General features: G+C 42.9%; 1 protein-coding gene across 1 annotated transcript in view; it reads left to right on the plus strand.

Annotated features, from left to right (window-relative positions):
• Positions 1-14819, plus strand: part of fmn2a (formin 2a) — a gene marked incomplete at its 5' end in the record, with an annotated part of 34765 nt that overhangs the window by 446 nt on the left and 19500 nt on the right. The window contains 6 exons of the mRNA XM_079279913.1: positions 1-1718; positions 4374-4537; positions 7026-7178; positions 8604-9385; positions 9893-10034; positions 14166-14253. The exon at positions 1-1718 is cut by the window's left edge and continues 446 nt beyond it. Coding sequence (XP_079136039.1) covers positions 1-1718; positions 4374-4537; positions 7026-7178; positions 8604-9385; positions 9893-10034; positions 14166-14253 — 3047 coding nt within the window. The remainder of the gene's footprint in view (positions 1719-4373; positions 4538-7025; positions 7179-8603; positions 9386-9892; positions 10035-14165; positions 14254-14819) is intronic.

The raw sequence follows: 14819 nt of genomic DNA on the forward strand, positions 1-14819 counted from the left end.
GGCAGCATTATTCTCACAGCTGCCATTAACTGTAGTGGGCAGACGGCAGGGATTAGGCAGCTCTGATAGGGCTCTGACCAACAGAGGACCAGCATCCGCAGCAGCCCAGGAGGAAGCCTGGCATGCCCAGCCTCGACCCCAGCAGCATGGCCTGTTAGCCAAGGGTGTCCGCCTGCTCAGGAACATGGGGAACCAGGAGGCAAAGCAGAAGAAAGGAGGAGGAAGTAGTGGAGCAGCAGGAGATGTCTCCTGTGATGGCGACGCTGATGAGAGGGAAGTGGATAAAAAATCGAAAAAGACTCTCAATAAGATAAGTAAAGGAGGAGGAGGAGAACATAGTGGTAAGAAGAAATCAAAGTCTGAGTCGAAGGGTTCCGTGTTTTCCGGCATGAGGATCAGGAAGAGTATATCAAAGGCGAAAGGGTTGTCTAAGGATGACATGTTGGAAGATGGGAAGTCCGTGCACTTGGGCAAAGCAGGGCCGAAGCCCGCTGCAGAGGCAAGCCTGTCAGCTGATGAGATGGGCATGCAATCAGATCTCGACGGGGATCTATGTTATTTGACTCCAGACAGCCAACAGTCTATGGATGAGATTGGCCGAAAGACGAGCTCGGGGTCGGATGCTGACCTTTACAGTTTTCACTCAGCTGAAAATGAAGACCTGCTCTCTGACATCCAGCAGACCATAAGAGACCAATGTGTGGCCAGTGACAGGCTGGAAATGATGACTGGCTGCTTATCCGGAGGGTCAACCTCTGAGCAGGTAACGTCTCACCAGCTATTTAATCTGGATCAGGAAGTTTTCTCACCCCCTGTTGGTGCTAAATGTGTACCTCAAGAAGTAAGTGAAGGCTGTAAGAATTTAGAGAACGAAAGCTGTTCTTCTGGTCCAGGGTCCCCAAGTGAAGGTGGTCTAACATCTTCAGCTCCGGATAGCAGTGGCAGCCTTCTTCCAAAGACTAACAGCTCGTACAGCTTCCCTGACACTACACCCACCAGCACCTCGTACGAGAGTGCTGAGGAACACCAGGATGACCTAGAGAGTCCCGTTCTGCACCCACAGAGGCCTCAAGGTAATCGGGCACCACAGAGCAGCAATGCATGTGCGCAAAGTGTCCACTTGGATCCCATGGTGGCGGGGGCGGTGCCGATGGGGTCTCACAAGAGTGCGAGCAGCATGGACCTGTCTCTGGAGAGGGAGGAAGAGGAAACTGGGAGATGGGACTTCCTGTCCCTGAAAAGGAAGAAGAGTAGTTTGTCTTTTAGTCAGCTAACAACAGACAGCCCCAGTGTTTCTCAGCCAAGACGGACTTCCTCCACCACCTCCCCCTCAACTGTCAAACTCTACCCTCCAGTCCACCCCTCCTATGTTAAGACCACCACCAGGCAGCTCACCTCTCCAATTGGCTCCCCCATTACCAGCCCCAACGTCCCCAGAAAAACGGACGTTGCTGTTGCTTCAGTGGAATCTACCCAGGGGTTCAGGAGGCACAAGCAGCGGTCTTGCTCCATTGCCGGGCCCCTCGGTGAGTCTGCAGACTGGTTCACAGAGCTGGATAAGTTAAGAGGGAGGCAGGGTGGCAGGGCCAAATTTCCAGAGCAGGAGACACCAGAGAAGAGTCACACAGGTGGGACGTACTGGATACTGGGCTCGAGGAGAGCACAATATGGACGGCGGACCACCACTACCACAGCACCCTACCTGGATGTCTTCTCTGGTGAGTCACATATAACACAGGTAACTGAGCTGCTGCCACACATGACGCTAAATTAATCAGACAGATATGAAGTGCTGGAAATAACCAAATCATAAATAAGCAACACATCTTGGCCACCGGTGCACTGATTCTGGATGGCATTGTAATGCCAGTAGGTTGGATGGTGCTATCAAATTGTATGACCTACAGATGTGCCTGATTTGGTTGTTAAAGAGCACAATAATTAATGGTAGCTTCTTGTTGAGGTAAAAGAGAGGAGATAAATTGTTTGGGGGTGTCTTCATTGGATGGTGTGAACCAGGAGGTAGTCAGAAAATGGGAATTAATAGAACAAGGAGGTGTGTCTCAGAAGAAGTGATAAATATAGTATATTATTATATAATATTAATGAATTAGTTCACATCATGTTTGCGTCACAGCCCTACAATTTAAAACAACCTGAATCTATGTACTATTAGCTGAGGTTCATATAAAGTGTTTGTATGGATTTAGATGGCAATAATTAATTTTCCAATAAAAAGACCAAAACCAACAATATGTTTGTCCCTCTCTTGATACTTTCCCATTTCCTGTTTGTGGTACTCTGCTTTAAGCCCATTTGTTCCAACTGAAGAGGTAAATCTTTTTTTTAAAAGGCAGAAATATGTTTTTTATAAATTGTTTTTTTTTTAGAAACACTAAGTGGTTTCCTAAAACAACAAGGCACTTTAGCGTTCAGCAAGTGAAGCTTAGACGGAAGTTAATAGTACATTTGTTGCAAACTATCTTCAGCCGCAGATTGGGTATGTGGGGAAAATAAAACCAAATCGTGTTTTGACCACGATGGGCTATAGTCGAATAACCTACATTGGGCTTAAATGAATACAAGCCGTATGTGTTAGTAGGGTCAATACATTGTTGGTTTTGGTCTTTTCATGTGATTTGACAAACTATAAAATATCACCAGTTCTAGCATTGTATCGTAAAAAACGTTTCTTATTGACTCCTCTGCTCTCATAGAAGCAACCTTTTACTGACCCAGCAATGCATCATGGCAAAACAAAGATTCCTGCCATTGACATCTTACAGTTTGTTTTTCCATTTATTCCTGTTGTTGCTGGGAATCCCAAATGGCCCCCATGTGACCCCTATTAGTTTGACTCCAATCTCCGTCCATATTGAGATTAGGTTATTATGCAGTGAAATGGTAATTGTATAGTTCTTAAAATTCGAGTGATAAATGATCACATTATTCAAACGATCACAGCAAGAACAGTAAAGTCATGATTTAAAAGTACAACAGCTCATGAAAATCATGATGCAACAGTGAGGGTTCTTTACTGAGGAGTGTCTTCAGAACAAACGCCCCCTTCTAATAAAACAATGCCACTCTGTCCTCCTTTCTGTTGTGGTGCACTTCAAGAGCTCAGCTGCTCTCCACTGTCTGAGCCTGTGCTCATAAATCAGACAGAATGACAACACTGCCGCCCACCCAGGGCGATGCCACACACACACAGTGGACTATTGGATGCTAAACCCATGTGACAGTTTATCTGCATGACAAAAATGAGTCATGATATGAGGTCCATTCTCATTTTGTCAGGTGAATTTATTATAGCCAAGCAATGGAGGTCCTTTGTATTTTGACCATGGGGCCGATCTGTGATTTCAAAATGAAAGGACATATGCTGCTCTGTTGTTCACAAAGACTCTGGTTATTTCACTAAGTCAGCCCTGCATGTTACATGACTTTGGCAAGTTTTTCAGGTCACATTGGGCCCTGAGGAGGGAGTGGGACAATCAAAGAAGTGTAAAAAAACAACTGGCCACAGATTAATAAAACTAATTCTATATGTGCATGCTGAACTGAACTGATTTGAATCATATTAAATTAGTCTGCGTCAGACATTTTATGAGATGCAATCAGTTTTCTGCATTAGCTCTCATTAGTGTTTGACGACAAAGTGCTCAAAATCAATGTCCACAGGACCACGAGTCATAGGACTGTTGATGTCTCCTGAATCACATGGTTTAACATGAACAACTGACTACACAGTGTGTCATGGTTGGACTATGAAGCAACAGAGCTGTGTTTTTCCTCAGGTCACATCGTTAATATTTGGTCCAAGCTTTAATAATTACTTCTGCTCCTGCCATCAGCAAGAAACAGGATTCTTCATTCAGGGATGATGAGAAATGTATCACAGCTCAGACTCACTTTGCTTTCTTACTCTGCCTCCATGACAAAAGTCTTTATTCTTTGTCTGATTACCAAGACGGAGACAATCTGTGTTTTTTCAAGTGTATTATCTTGAAATGTAGAATTAAAGGGCTGTACAACCGCACCACAATGTTAGGCATTGTGTTTTTCTCTTTCTGATACCGAATTCTCTGCACAACACAGTTAACACCATATCTCCTGTCATCCTCATTTAAATGGTTTGAATAGAGTTTGCACATTCACGTGTTTAATTATCACATCTGAAACTGAGACATCGCTTTTCCACTCTTTCATCCGAGAGACATAAGGTGTCGAGTTGAATGCTTCAGCTCGCCTACTTATGACACGTTAAACATAAGTAGAATCAGGATTTATTTGTTTCAACAACAGAAAATGGAGCTCTTTATTCTTCAGGCCGGTCTCACTCTTGCGCTTCACTGCCTTTCTGTTCTCAGGTCGCACTCTGTTGGACTGGCTGTGTATGCATGGTGGAGATGGGTCTGCAGAAGAGGAGGCGAAGGAACTGTGTCACCGAATGTTGGTCCAGGGTCTGCTGCACCCCTTCAGTGATGGCACAGCAGAGCTCCATGGTGACAGCACTGCGTCAGCAGTGCTTAATGTAAGACCTCCATCTTCACTGCCTGCCATCATGGCTGTTTTACAAAATGATGACATGAGCTGCCCTGCATCAGCAACTCGATATATATTAGTGTTAAAAGTACAAAGATCACAATGTCACCCTTTCAGAGGCCAACACCGAGGCACCACTGCTCTAATTTAGATTAAACTAACATGTTATGATGCATTCTATTGTGCATTTTTTTAATACTTTTTTGGTTACTCTGCTACTTTTCTGCTACTTTGCTAATTGGTGTGTCTTGCTGCTGTAACATCTAAAGTCCCCCTGGGGATAAATAAAGTACATATCTATCTATCTGTTGTTCGTGATTGTCCATTCAGGACTGTGGCTGAATTACAAAGTGATTCAACATCAGGCGACAAGTTCTTGGTCTAAAAAGTGCAGCCAAAGCGGAAATCGTCACTTCCGGTTGCAAAATAACAAGATGGCCAAAATGCTGAAGTGGTTGACATTTGCTCATCAGATTATGTACTCAAAGAATGCAGCACAAAATAATTTGCTGTATTACTGTGATTCATCACTGTGATTCATGTGAACTTCATGTTGGTGTACTGTAGGTTTGAGTTAACATATGATTCATGTGCAAATCACATTTCATGTGTCGTAGGCTCTTAGTGTTATTTTTTATGTTGAGTACCAAAACCTGTGAGCAGATTAGTGTTGCACACTGCTCCTCCCCCCCCACATATGCATGAAGCATTGTGTACATACGAGCATGTACAATTATGTTCATGCATAAAGGTTCAGCATACATACCTAAACTTAAACAACTAAACATGCATGCTCTAAAGCTGTTATATATGAAATATAGTCATCGTTCTGCTTGCCTAGTGTGCAGTCGCAATAGGATGCAAACCCAGAGCACTTTCTTTTAATGTTCAACTCTGCCACATGTGCACTCATACAGTATATACAAAAGCACAGCCCCAGACACCCATACATGTTCAGGCATTTCCTCACATGGCTGGATTAATAGCAGTCCCTCTTACACTCACTCAGTCTCACACACACACACACACACACGTGTGCTTGCGTAGATCATCTGCTGACCATGTTATGTAACAACTCCACGTGCCTTGGGCTCAGGCTGCTCTTCTTCAGCTAAAAGCTCACCATGTCAGCGTAGGACAGGATTGCACTGCTGCCCCCCCCACCCCCTTTTTTGTTTTTTGTTTTTTGTCCTCACTCTCTGCCTGCGAGGCCTTCCCTGGAGTCTTGCATTCTTCAGCTTGATCAGAAGTAGCCTTTGCTGTTGCCATTCAGAGTACGGATCCCATTGTTATTGTTTCGTTTGTTACAGCTAATCGCTCTTTTAAAATATATCATCACAGTCAGTCTTTGCTCCTCTGCAACCGTTTCACTTAAACCCCTTTGATACCCCAGTCTTTTAGATTTGTTTTCCTTTGACAGTTAAATTCCATCTTGGTATGAATCACTTCCTGCGTCACCTCTGTCCTCTCTTTCTCCATATTGCTATTCTTTTATTTCCATCTTTATCTCTCAACTCCAATTTGTCTTCCAATTTGCTACCTAAATATGGCCTTGTATCCAATTCCACTGCTTTGCTGGAGTAAACAAATGTATGAGTGGTGGGTTTCTTGTTCTGCATACCGCTTGAAATGAAATACTCCATCAACTTCTTTCTGTCCAAAAGTGGGGTTTGGGGAGGATGAGTATCTAAGAACTCTGTATAAAACAAGTCATCTCTCTCACTTGGCATTGCTAAGTGGATAAATACTAATGAGTGGCTCCCCATCAATCTAGTGTGTGTGTGTGTGGTTGTGTTTTACCTGTGTTGTAGGGACATACATCTGTTAACAGTCACATTGTGGGGACTCATCTTCCTTATGAGGACGGAATGCACGTCCCTATAACATAACCTAAACCTACGTTACCCTAAAATGTAATGAGCTAAGGTTAGTACAAAGGTTATGATTTAGCTGTTAGGGTAAGTCTCCAGGAAATTTAAGTCAATGTAATGTCCCCAAAGTCGTGAAAACAAGCCTGTCTGTGTGTGTGATTTTCTGGCTGTAGATCAGGTTACCATAATCCAGCTAATGGGTTTTGTCCTGAGAAAGAACACCGTCTCAGGACAAAAGGAGGAGACGGTTCATTTTGAAAGCCAGAAATCCCACAAAGTACAAATCATTGATTAGTGTACCTACATGATGCTCTGAATCTATAAGAAGAGGAGAATGAGTCTGTGTGCTACATTGACTATGAAAAGGAAAAAATCGTTATGGTTCTACTGCGGCTTATTATCCTGAAGTGTTTCCACACTTGAAGCGTGCAGAAAAAGCTACCCCTTGACTCATATTCCCAGTGGATGTTGTTCAACTCTAATCATGCTGCATGTGTTCACACTGTATGATAGACACAGTGGGTAGTAGCCCTCAATGGGAGCAAGTAGTTTTGAGCACAAATATTTCTCCTTGGATTGTAAAGCTTGTTTTCTAAACCTTTGCAGGAGGAGCAGCTGTACACCTGGGCTTCTGTAGGCCTGCCAGTGTCTTCTCACTTGTGGGAACTCTATGGGGGGCGAACCACAGCCAGAGAACAAAGCTTGAGATCGCCTTTGCATCAATCATCAGCCAAGACATTCGGAGCTCTACACTCTCAGGTTGGTTAAATCCTCGATGCATCTTAACGTACTTAACAGTAGGATTGCCCGCTCAGCATTATGCTGGCTTTGATATGGTATCTTGGTTGAACTACCAACATCGGAGAGCATCGGCGTGTTTTATAACCCGTCACATAAGTTCAGTATGATAACCAAATAGTTTTGTTTTGTTCCGTTTGTTTTTGTTAACTTTTGTTTGTACCTTCTATTTCCATTTTTTTAATTCTACTCAAATTAAAACACGCAGATGCAAAGTGCAAAAACCTTAAAAATGTCTCAACTGTTATTTTTACAAAAAACTGTGTTTAAAATGCATCTGATGAATACATCTTTCTGCAAGACTGTCTTAAAGATGTATTCCATGCAGTGGAGTGTTTGTTTTACAGTTATTATTAAAAAGGAGACTAGTATTTGATTTAGTCTTAAAAAATATATAATTTTGATAGAAATAAAACGCTCAACACACTAATACAAACTAAAGAAAAGGGCTCTCCATACTGTACAGAACACCCAGTGGGTCATGCTGTTATAAGTTTGAGACTTGGATAGAATCCGAGATGCGCTTCCTTTTCCGCCTCCTCCTCAAATTAGCATGGCAAATGCACCAAACTGTCTAAAGTGATTTGAATATTTTTTTCAATTAATTTTAATTTAGAATAGTAGTTTGAGTGAAGAGCAGAAAAAAGGGACATTGAGAAATGCCTACTTTGAAATACAATCCATTGTGCCCGTACAGGATTATCAGGCATTGAAGAATGTAATTGTTAAGGTTTTTATTTCAACCTGCAACCTGTCAAAATGTTGAGGAATACAGTAAACCTCAGTCTCTGGACTGTGAACTGTTCTTTGTCCACCAGAGGTCAGGCTTGTCTTTAAAGACTTGTGAGACTGTCGCAGTGACCCTCCCTGTTTCCAGGAAGAGTTAATAAATTAGGAAGGCTATACTGACTGAATGTTCTCCTTAAGATTCAACGATGTGACCACAACTGGGGAATGTGTGCTAGCAGACACAAGCCCTCCCCATGTGAGGCCCAACGAGACTCACTGTCTCTGGGGTCAATTCTCTCGGTATCCCCCCATCCCTGCTCTAACCAGTCTGGAGCCAGAGGTCTGATGGAGTCTAGACATAATGGACTTTCTTGACCCTCCATTAGCTCACAGCTCTGTCACTGAACTCCCTCAGCTGTGGCTGTTTTACTGTTTATAGAATGTAATTGAATGACAATATGGCCGAGATTTAACGGCACATTTTTATGTTTGCTTTTTAACGTTTAGAGTACAAGATAGGCTGGACTACCTGCTTTTAAAGAAGGTGTCGTGTAGCAAAAGCCCCGACCCATCGGCCTTATTTTTCTTCAGTTCCCCATTGTGAACCTTTTAATGTATGTATGCTAGGTTAAAATCTTTGTTTTTGTTCACTGACAGACAGAATCCAGCAGGTTGAAGTCAGGTCAGTCATCATCAGAGGATGAAAGCTGCCTCATCCCTCAGCTGGAGAGGACCGTCGATGACCTGCGGATTAAGATTGCTGTGTTGCAGGGCCAGCAGGCCTCCTTGGCAAAGGGCAGCGGTGATAATATTGGAGCTCAGGGCGCTTCCCACCACAAGGCCTCACAGATGAGAGGAGGAAGACTGGAAAAGATGAGCCAGGATGTGTCCGTCCAGACTTCACCTGTGGAGGAGGGGTTTAAGTTTGACGTGCCTTTCATCGGAGGATCGGGCAGCGTGGCGTCTTCCGTTTCATCCTCCATCCCCAAATCTACAGAGAGCTTTGTCTGCATGTGCCAACAGAGGCAACCGAGCAGCGCCCATCAAGCTCCACCGCCACCACCTTTACCAGGGGGTGTTGCTCCTCCTCCACCACCACCTCCCCCACCCTTACCCGGGTTTGGACCTTGTCCACCGCCGCCGCCTCCTCCCCCACCTCCTCCACCACCAGGTTTTGGACCTCCACCACCTCCTCCACCACCAGGTTTTGGACCTACACCACCTCCTCCACCGCCGGGTATGGGCCCTCCTCCCCCACCCCCTCCGCCTGGAATGGGCCCTCCTCCCCCACCCCCACCCCCAGGCTTTGGGCCTCCACCACCACCAGGCCCCATGCCCTCCATGATGGTCCAGGAAGCTGCCCCTGCCAAGGCTGCGATAGAGCCCCCCAAGCCAATGAAGCCACTCTACTGGACACGGATACAGCTGAATGCTAAAAAGTAAGGATATGCTGTAGATATGGATCATTTGCACATGGGTATTTTCTGAACAGTATGGAGGAAGCTTGTCCACTTAAGATAAAGATCGTCACGTGCTCTGACGGCAGTAGAGATGCTAACCTTGTGGAAAATGAAAGTGATGCAGTCCAGACATTGTGGTCAGCAGTGAATTTACTTGAACCAGGTTTTCTTTCCTTAATAAGGCTTGGAAAATTGTAGCTGAATAAACATCTAGAAATAGACGACTTGATTCACTCGCAAGTGAGGAACTTGATGCGGAATCCTAAATATATTGTGTTGGCTGACTGATTTGACAAATGGATTTGTGTGAGTGGATTTTATGCTGCAAAATCAATCAAGAACTGTGCAAAATGCATTTAGTGGTGAAATAAAAACATGAGTTACTATACAAGTGGACTTGGCTGTACTTTTTCAAACGATACATGGCAGATTAAACCTCGTCCTGTCATTGCTCTTATAATAATTCCACTTTCCTCCTATCTTCAGGCCCATTGGCTCACTGGTGTGGGATACAATCGATGAACCGAGTGTGGACTTTAAAGAATTTGTGGAACTTTTCTCCAAAAGTGCTGTTAAGGAGAAGAAAAAGCCAATTTCAGATACAATCAGCAAGTCCAAGGCCAAGCAGGTAAAGTGTGTTTTATGTTTGTGTGTTTGTATATCCCCCTGGGTCACTAAATATGGTTTCTCTTCAGGGCTTTCCCCATCTTCACTCTCGCTCCTCTGATGACCCGTTCCTTTCCATTTCTCCTCTGTCGTTCTTTGAGTGACAGGAGGAACTGCTTCAGCCAGACAGTTATTATGTGGCGTGAGCTCTGGCTCCCACCCGACTCCCCCGTGACCATCCAGTGGCACCGAGCCAATGTCTCGCGTGCGGTGAGGAAACCTCACGACGGTGATGACTGTTGGGAGAGAGGGAGGGAGGGAGTGAGGGTGGGGAGAAGAAGGAAAAAAGGAGGGAGGGAGGGAGAACCCTGGGAGCTGTATTTCATGATGTGGTTCCTCCCATTGTGCTTTCTGTATGACTTAGTTTAATAGTCAGACTGTTTGCCTCCCAAATGCCCTTCATGCCAATCCATCAATCTACAAGTCAAACATTTGATCTACGATTTAAAGCTGCTTTGGTCAGGATTTTTATGTTCATGCACTATTTGCTTTGTCTAAATCACATATGATGTTGCACCAGGGACGAGCTTTTCACCCTTCTAATTAAGACCCAGTAGGATCACCAGACAGTTGCTGAGATGAAATATTGGTCTCAAGAGTGGACGTTAGTGGGAAGTCTTCTTAGTTTATGGGAAGTGACGAAGTGAAACTCAACACCAAATTATAAAAACTAAAAAAGGTTCCGATTGAGGGAAAGTTTGACAGACAAATGTTAAACTCAGCTTCCCCATAATAATAATGTCCAATTGAGTCGTCTCTGAAGCCATATAACATAATTCCTTTATTTTTTTTCTAAACATCCAAAGCTGTATTTGTTGATGCCACATGGTCCAGCCCAGGTGTGTAAAAGTTGGACCTTTCATCATGGGTTTTATTGTCAACTGGGTCAATTATTGCATTTATTTTGCCTGCAGCTTTCAAATGTGTTGAGCTTTCAAATGTGTTGCTTTCAGGAGTTTGTTTGGGGGCAATCACGATCCACTGGTTTAATCCTGAACAATTTTCTTGGATTTTATACGTTTATTAAATGTTTTTTTTGTATAAAATCTGAATCTATAAATGTAGCAGAGTAGAAAGAACAATATTTCAGCGAAGTAAAAGAATACAAGGACCTTCCAAATGTAGCCTACTTAAGTAGAGTAATTGAGTAAAAGTACTTTGTTACTTTCCACCACTGACTTTGACAAAAAGAAACTGTATATCGGAGTCCTGCTGAGCCCGAGCCTCTGTGTATTATTTCAATACTTTCATGGGTTCACTTGATTGTTCAGGAGAATTATTTGATCTTCAAGCTGTGAAGATAAATGCAGCATATGCTGGAACATCAGCCACAAGCGTGTTTCATGAGGAATATGGGAAGTAACTGCAGTAGCTTAGTTTAAGCCACTATGTATCGCAAACAAGAGGGGGAAAAAACTCACCTTGAAGCTTTGATCCAATAGAGCACAAAGTCAACACCAATGGGGAAAAGGTAGATAAGCTAAAGGAGTTCGCCCTTCACAAGAAAATCCTTCTTTCATACAGGGATTCCTTTTCAAACACTCTTCAGAAATAGCCGTCATCAAGCATGTTGGCACTCCAGGGGATGTCGGATGGTTTCTTTAACATCTGAGAAAGGCTTGCTCATGGAGGGAATTGACTTCTGTACAGAGCAGTGCGACAGCTGAGAGTCTAGATATAAGAGATGACGCAAATGAGTTTCCCACTCTCTATTCAAATACTTTCCTTAATGAGATGTCGTGATTGATGGCGCTCAGAGTAAGTCTGCTAAATAGCGAGGGACGAGAGACAAATTGAGGTGGGTGTGGGTTGAATTCCCCCGGTCCTCGCTCCATGATGCTGCCATGGAGGTTCTCCAACACAATAGTGCTGAAAATGTTAAAGTCAATAATGGGGGGAAGAATAAAAACATAGGCAGAGCTGTGACGGATCCCAATTCGGAGCCAACCTTTGACATTTCCATCTCGCGAGGACCGTCCCCAGGCCTCAGGACCATCGATCCCATCGCCTACTTGCAGCTCTTCCCGTCCCCCTGTGTGCTGTGAGTTCCACTGTCTTGCTGATGAGAATCCTCCTCTTCAGAGCTACCACTAGAGAGCAGCTTTGACGTCAGTGGAAAGGCCTCTGCTGACATCAGTGTCGAATGTGAAATGCTGTCATTGACCTGCTGTCTATCTGCAAAGGAGTTTAGAAGAAGAGCTCTGTTACAGTATACGCTGCTGGCCCTTTCAGACAGAGGTGCAATGTAGCCATGCTGCTGGATTATGTGAGATGAATCTGTTTGAGATTGATGATTTTTGTTTTATGGCATTCGGGGTCAATTTAGCAGCATTGATCTTTGAGATGCAAAATGTGTTTTCACTTCTGATAGAATGAATGCTTAGTGCAGCTTAGGTCTCCTTTAGACTTTTTGCATCCGGCATGAATGAGGGTTTCTTATAATCATAGTCAATAGAGGATATGAATGAGGGCTGCAGCTAATGATATTTTAATTATTGACTAATCTTGTGATTACTCTCTAATTGAATCTATGAATTGTTTGGTTGATAAATTCTTAGAACATAGTGATGAATCCTCTTTTGTCTGAGCAGCAGTCCAAAGCCCAAAGATTTCTGATCACAAAAGTCTAAAATCCTCACAGTTAAGATGCTGAAGCTCGGGAATGTTCCACTGCTCAGGTTTTAGAATGTCAGGTGATAAAACAGTCCCACCGTATATTTAAAATGCATTTAAAGGTGTTAAGCATCACTCAATAAAAAGTATTATTCATAGTTTTAGTTCAACTTAAGCTTGATCACAAAGTTAAATGCCAAGAAGTAATTTATACTTCATAATTACTTTTTGTACAACTGGAAACTTGCACACTGTTTTGTACCTCAGTGATTTGTTTCTTGTTTCATATTGGCCAACGTTGAAATGATAAATTAATCAAAAGATCAACATACAGTACAATTAATGTGACTTAAAGGATTTCTTTAAACAAAAATCCGAGACACATGTATGTCATGAGATGTCATGTTTAGGGCTGTTTCGTTGTCCTCCAAAAAAAGCCATTGATGAAAAATAATTTCTATAACCGTAGTGGTTCACGGATCCAGCTGTTTCATTAAGAAATAATACTACTGATACATTGCAAGGGCATTTTTAGATTCATGTAAAAAGTGTAAAGTGATATCAGGCAGCTCTGTAAATCACTGAACTGTTTAATGTCATTTTAACCTGTTTGTACATTTAGAAGAGTCAGGTCAGCTGATACATGATGACTTGTTATTTCACTGCCATTAAACGGCTACCCTACACCATCGATCGGTCTCACCGTGGAAGTCATTCAGCATCATACCTCGCACGGCCTGTCCCTCGAAGCTGTGGCTGAGCCGGGAGAACGGAGACAGTTGGGGACTGGTGATATAACTTCCTGTGTGTTTGAGAGGTCTGTGGTCTGTGTGATCTGGTTTAGATGGAAAGCGTTCTGTCTGGATCACAGTCGGCTATGCTTTCCTGTCCCGTCCCTTCACCGCTCTGCTACCCGGCGCACACTTCTGCTTACACGGGCCAGCGGTGGTTCATAATGGCCCCCTTTGGATGCAGTTTTTCATGCTTGATAACAGCACTGGCTTGATATTTAACTGCTGGCTGTATGACAAGTTTAAGCTATTTATATTCAGCTAACATTTGTTAATATTGCAGGTTTGATCTTTGGATATGATAGTTTTCACGTCAAAAATAAAATCCCTCCATTGTGCAATTCCATGAAATACAATGTAATCCAAACCATAGGGATTCTCTGGAAATGTAATCAGTCGCAGGACTTCATGATCATTTTCTATTTCTTTTCATATGTATGACTGAAAGATGATGGATGAAATTGTTAATCATCATAATTCAGCTTGACAGCATTTTAATTTCACGGTTTCCAGGTGAATGGTCTTAATTTGTCTTCCCATAGAAGGAAACTGATGAAGGGGAGTGATGTTCCTGTCTTTTTTTTAAATTAAATGTGTTGTCTGCATGCGTGTGTGTGTGTGCATCATGTCATGATACATGTTGTATTATCATCCCTGTTCTCTTTGGTCTTTGTCTCGTCAACTCTTAGGTGATGAAGCTCTTGAACAACAAGCGTTCACAGGCTGTGGGTATTCTGATGTCCAGCATTCATCTTGATATGAAGGACATCCAGAACGGTAAGTCTTCCTCATGTGGTCAGATATCTGGATGAGTGACTCTTTGTTACACAGCACAGGTTACAATAAAATAATGGAATGATGTGTCTGCACACTGTAGGACTAGTTATGTGCTGCATGTTGCTACAGTATGCAGGTGGTATTGAAAGCAGCACTGTAAATGTGGCGCAAATGGAATATAGATCTGTAAGTACAGTCGATTTGTCGGTGATTCATTATTTTATTTTCCAACAATGTCCCAGACATATACAGTTGACATTGAGTTTACCTGTATTTTATACAGCAGAAACTCACACATCTGGGACGTAAATATGTAAAACGCAGGTGAAACAAAAAGTTGGATGAACTGTCTCTGATCCTTTTTTTAAAAAATAAAATAAAATTGCTGTCGGGAAGACCGCAGCAACCGAGAACATTTACAAAAAGTATTTTATTCCAAATGCCCAAATTTTGTTTCATAATTCGTAAACGGCATTCACATAGGGACCTCCTCCGTTATTGCCTTCTGTGCATGTTGTGCTATTTATCTGATTTAGTACTATTATGAGTATTATTGTTGTTGTTAT

The sequence above is a fragment of the Melanostigma gelatinosum genome (genome assembly GCF_949748355.1).
Source record: "Melanostigma gelatinosum genome assembly, chromosome: 12".
Taxonomy (NCBI): Eukaryota; Metazoa; Chordata; class Actinopteri; order Perciformes; family Zoarcidae; genus Melanostigma; species Melanostigma gelatinosum.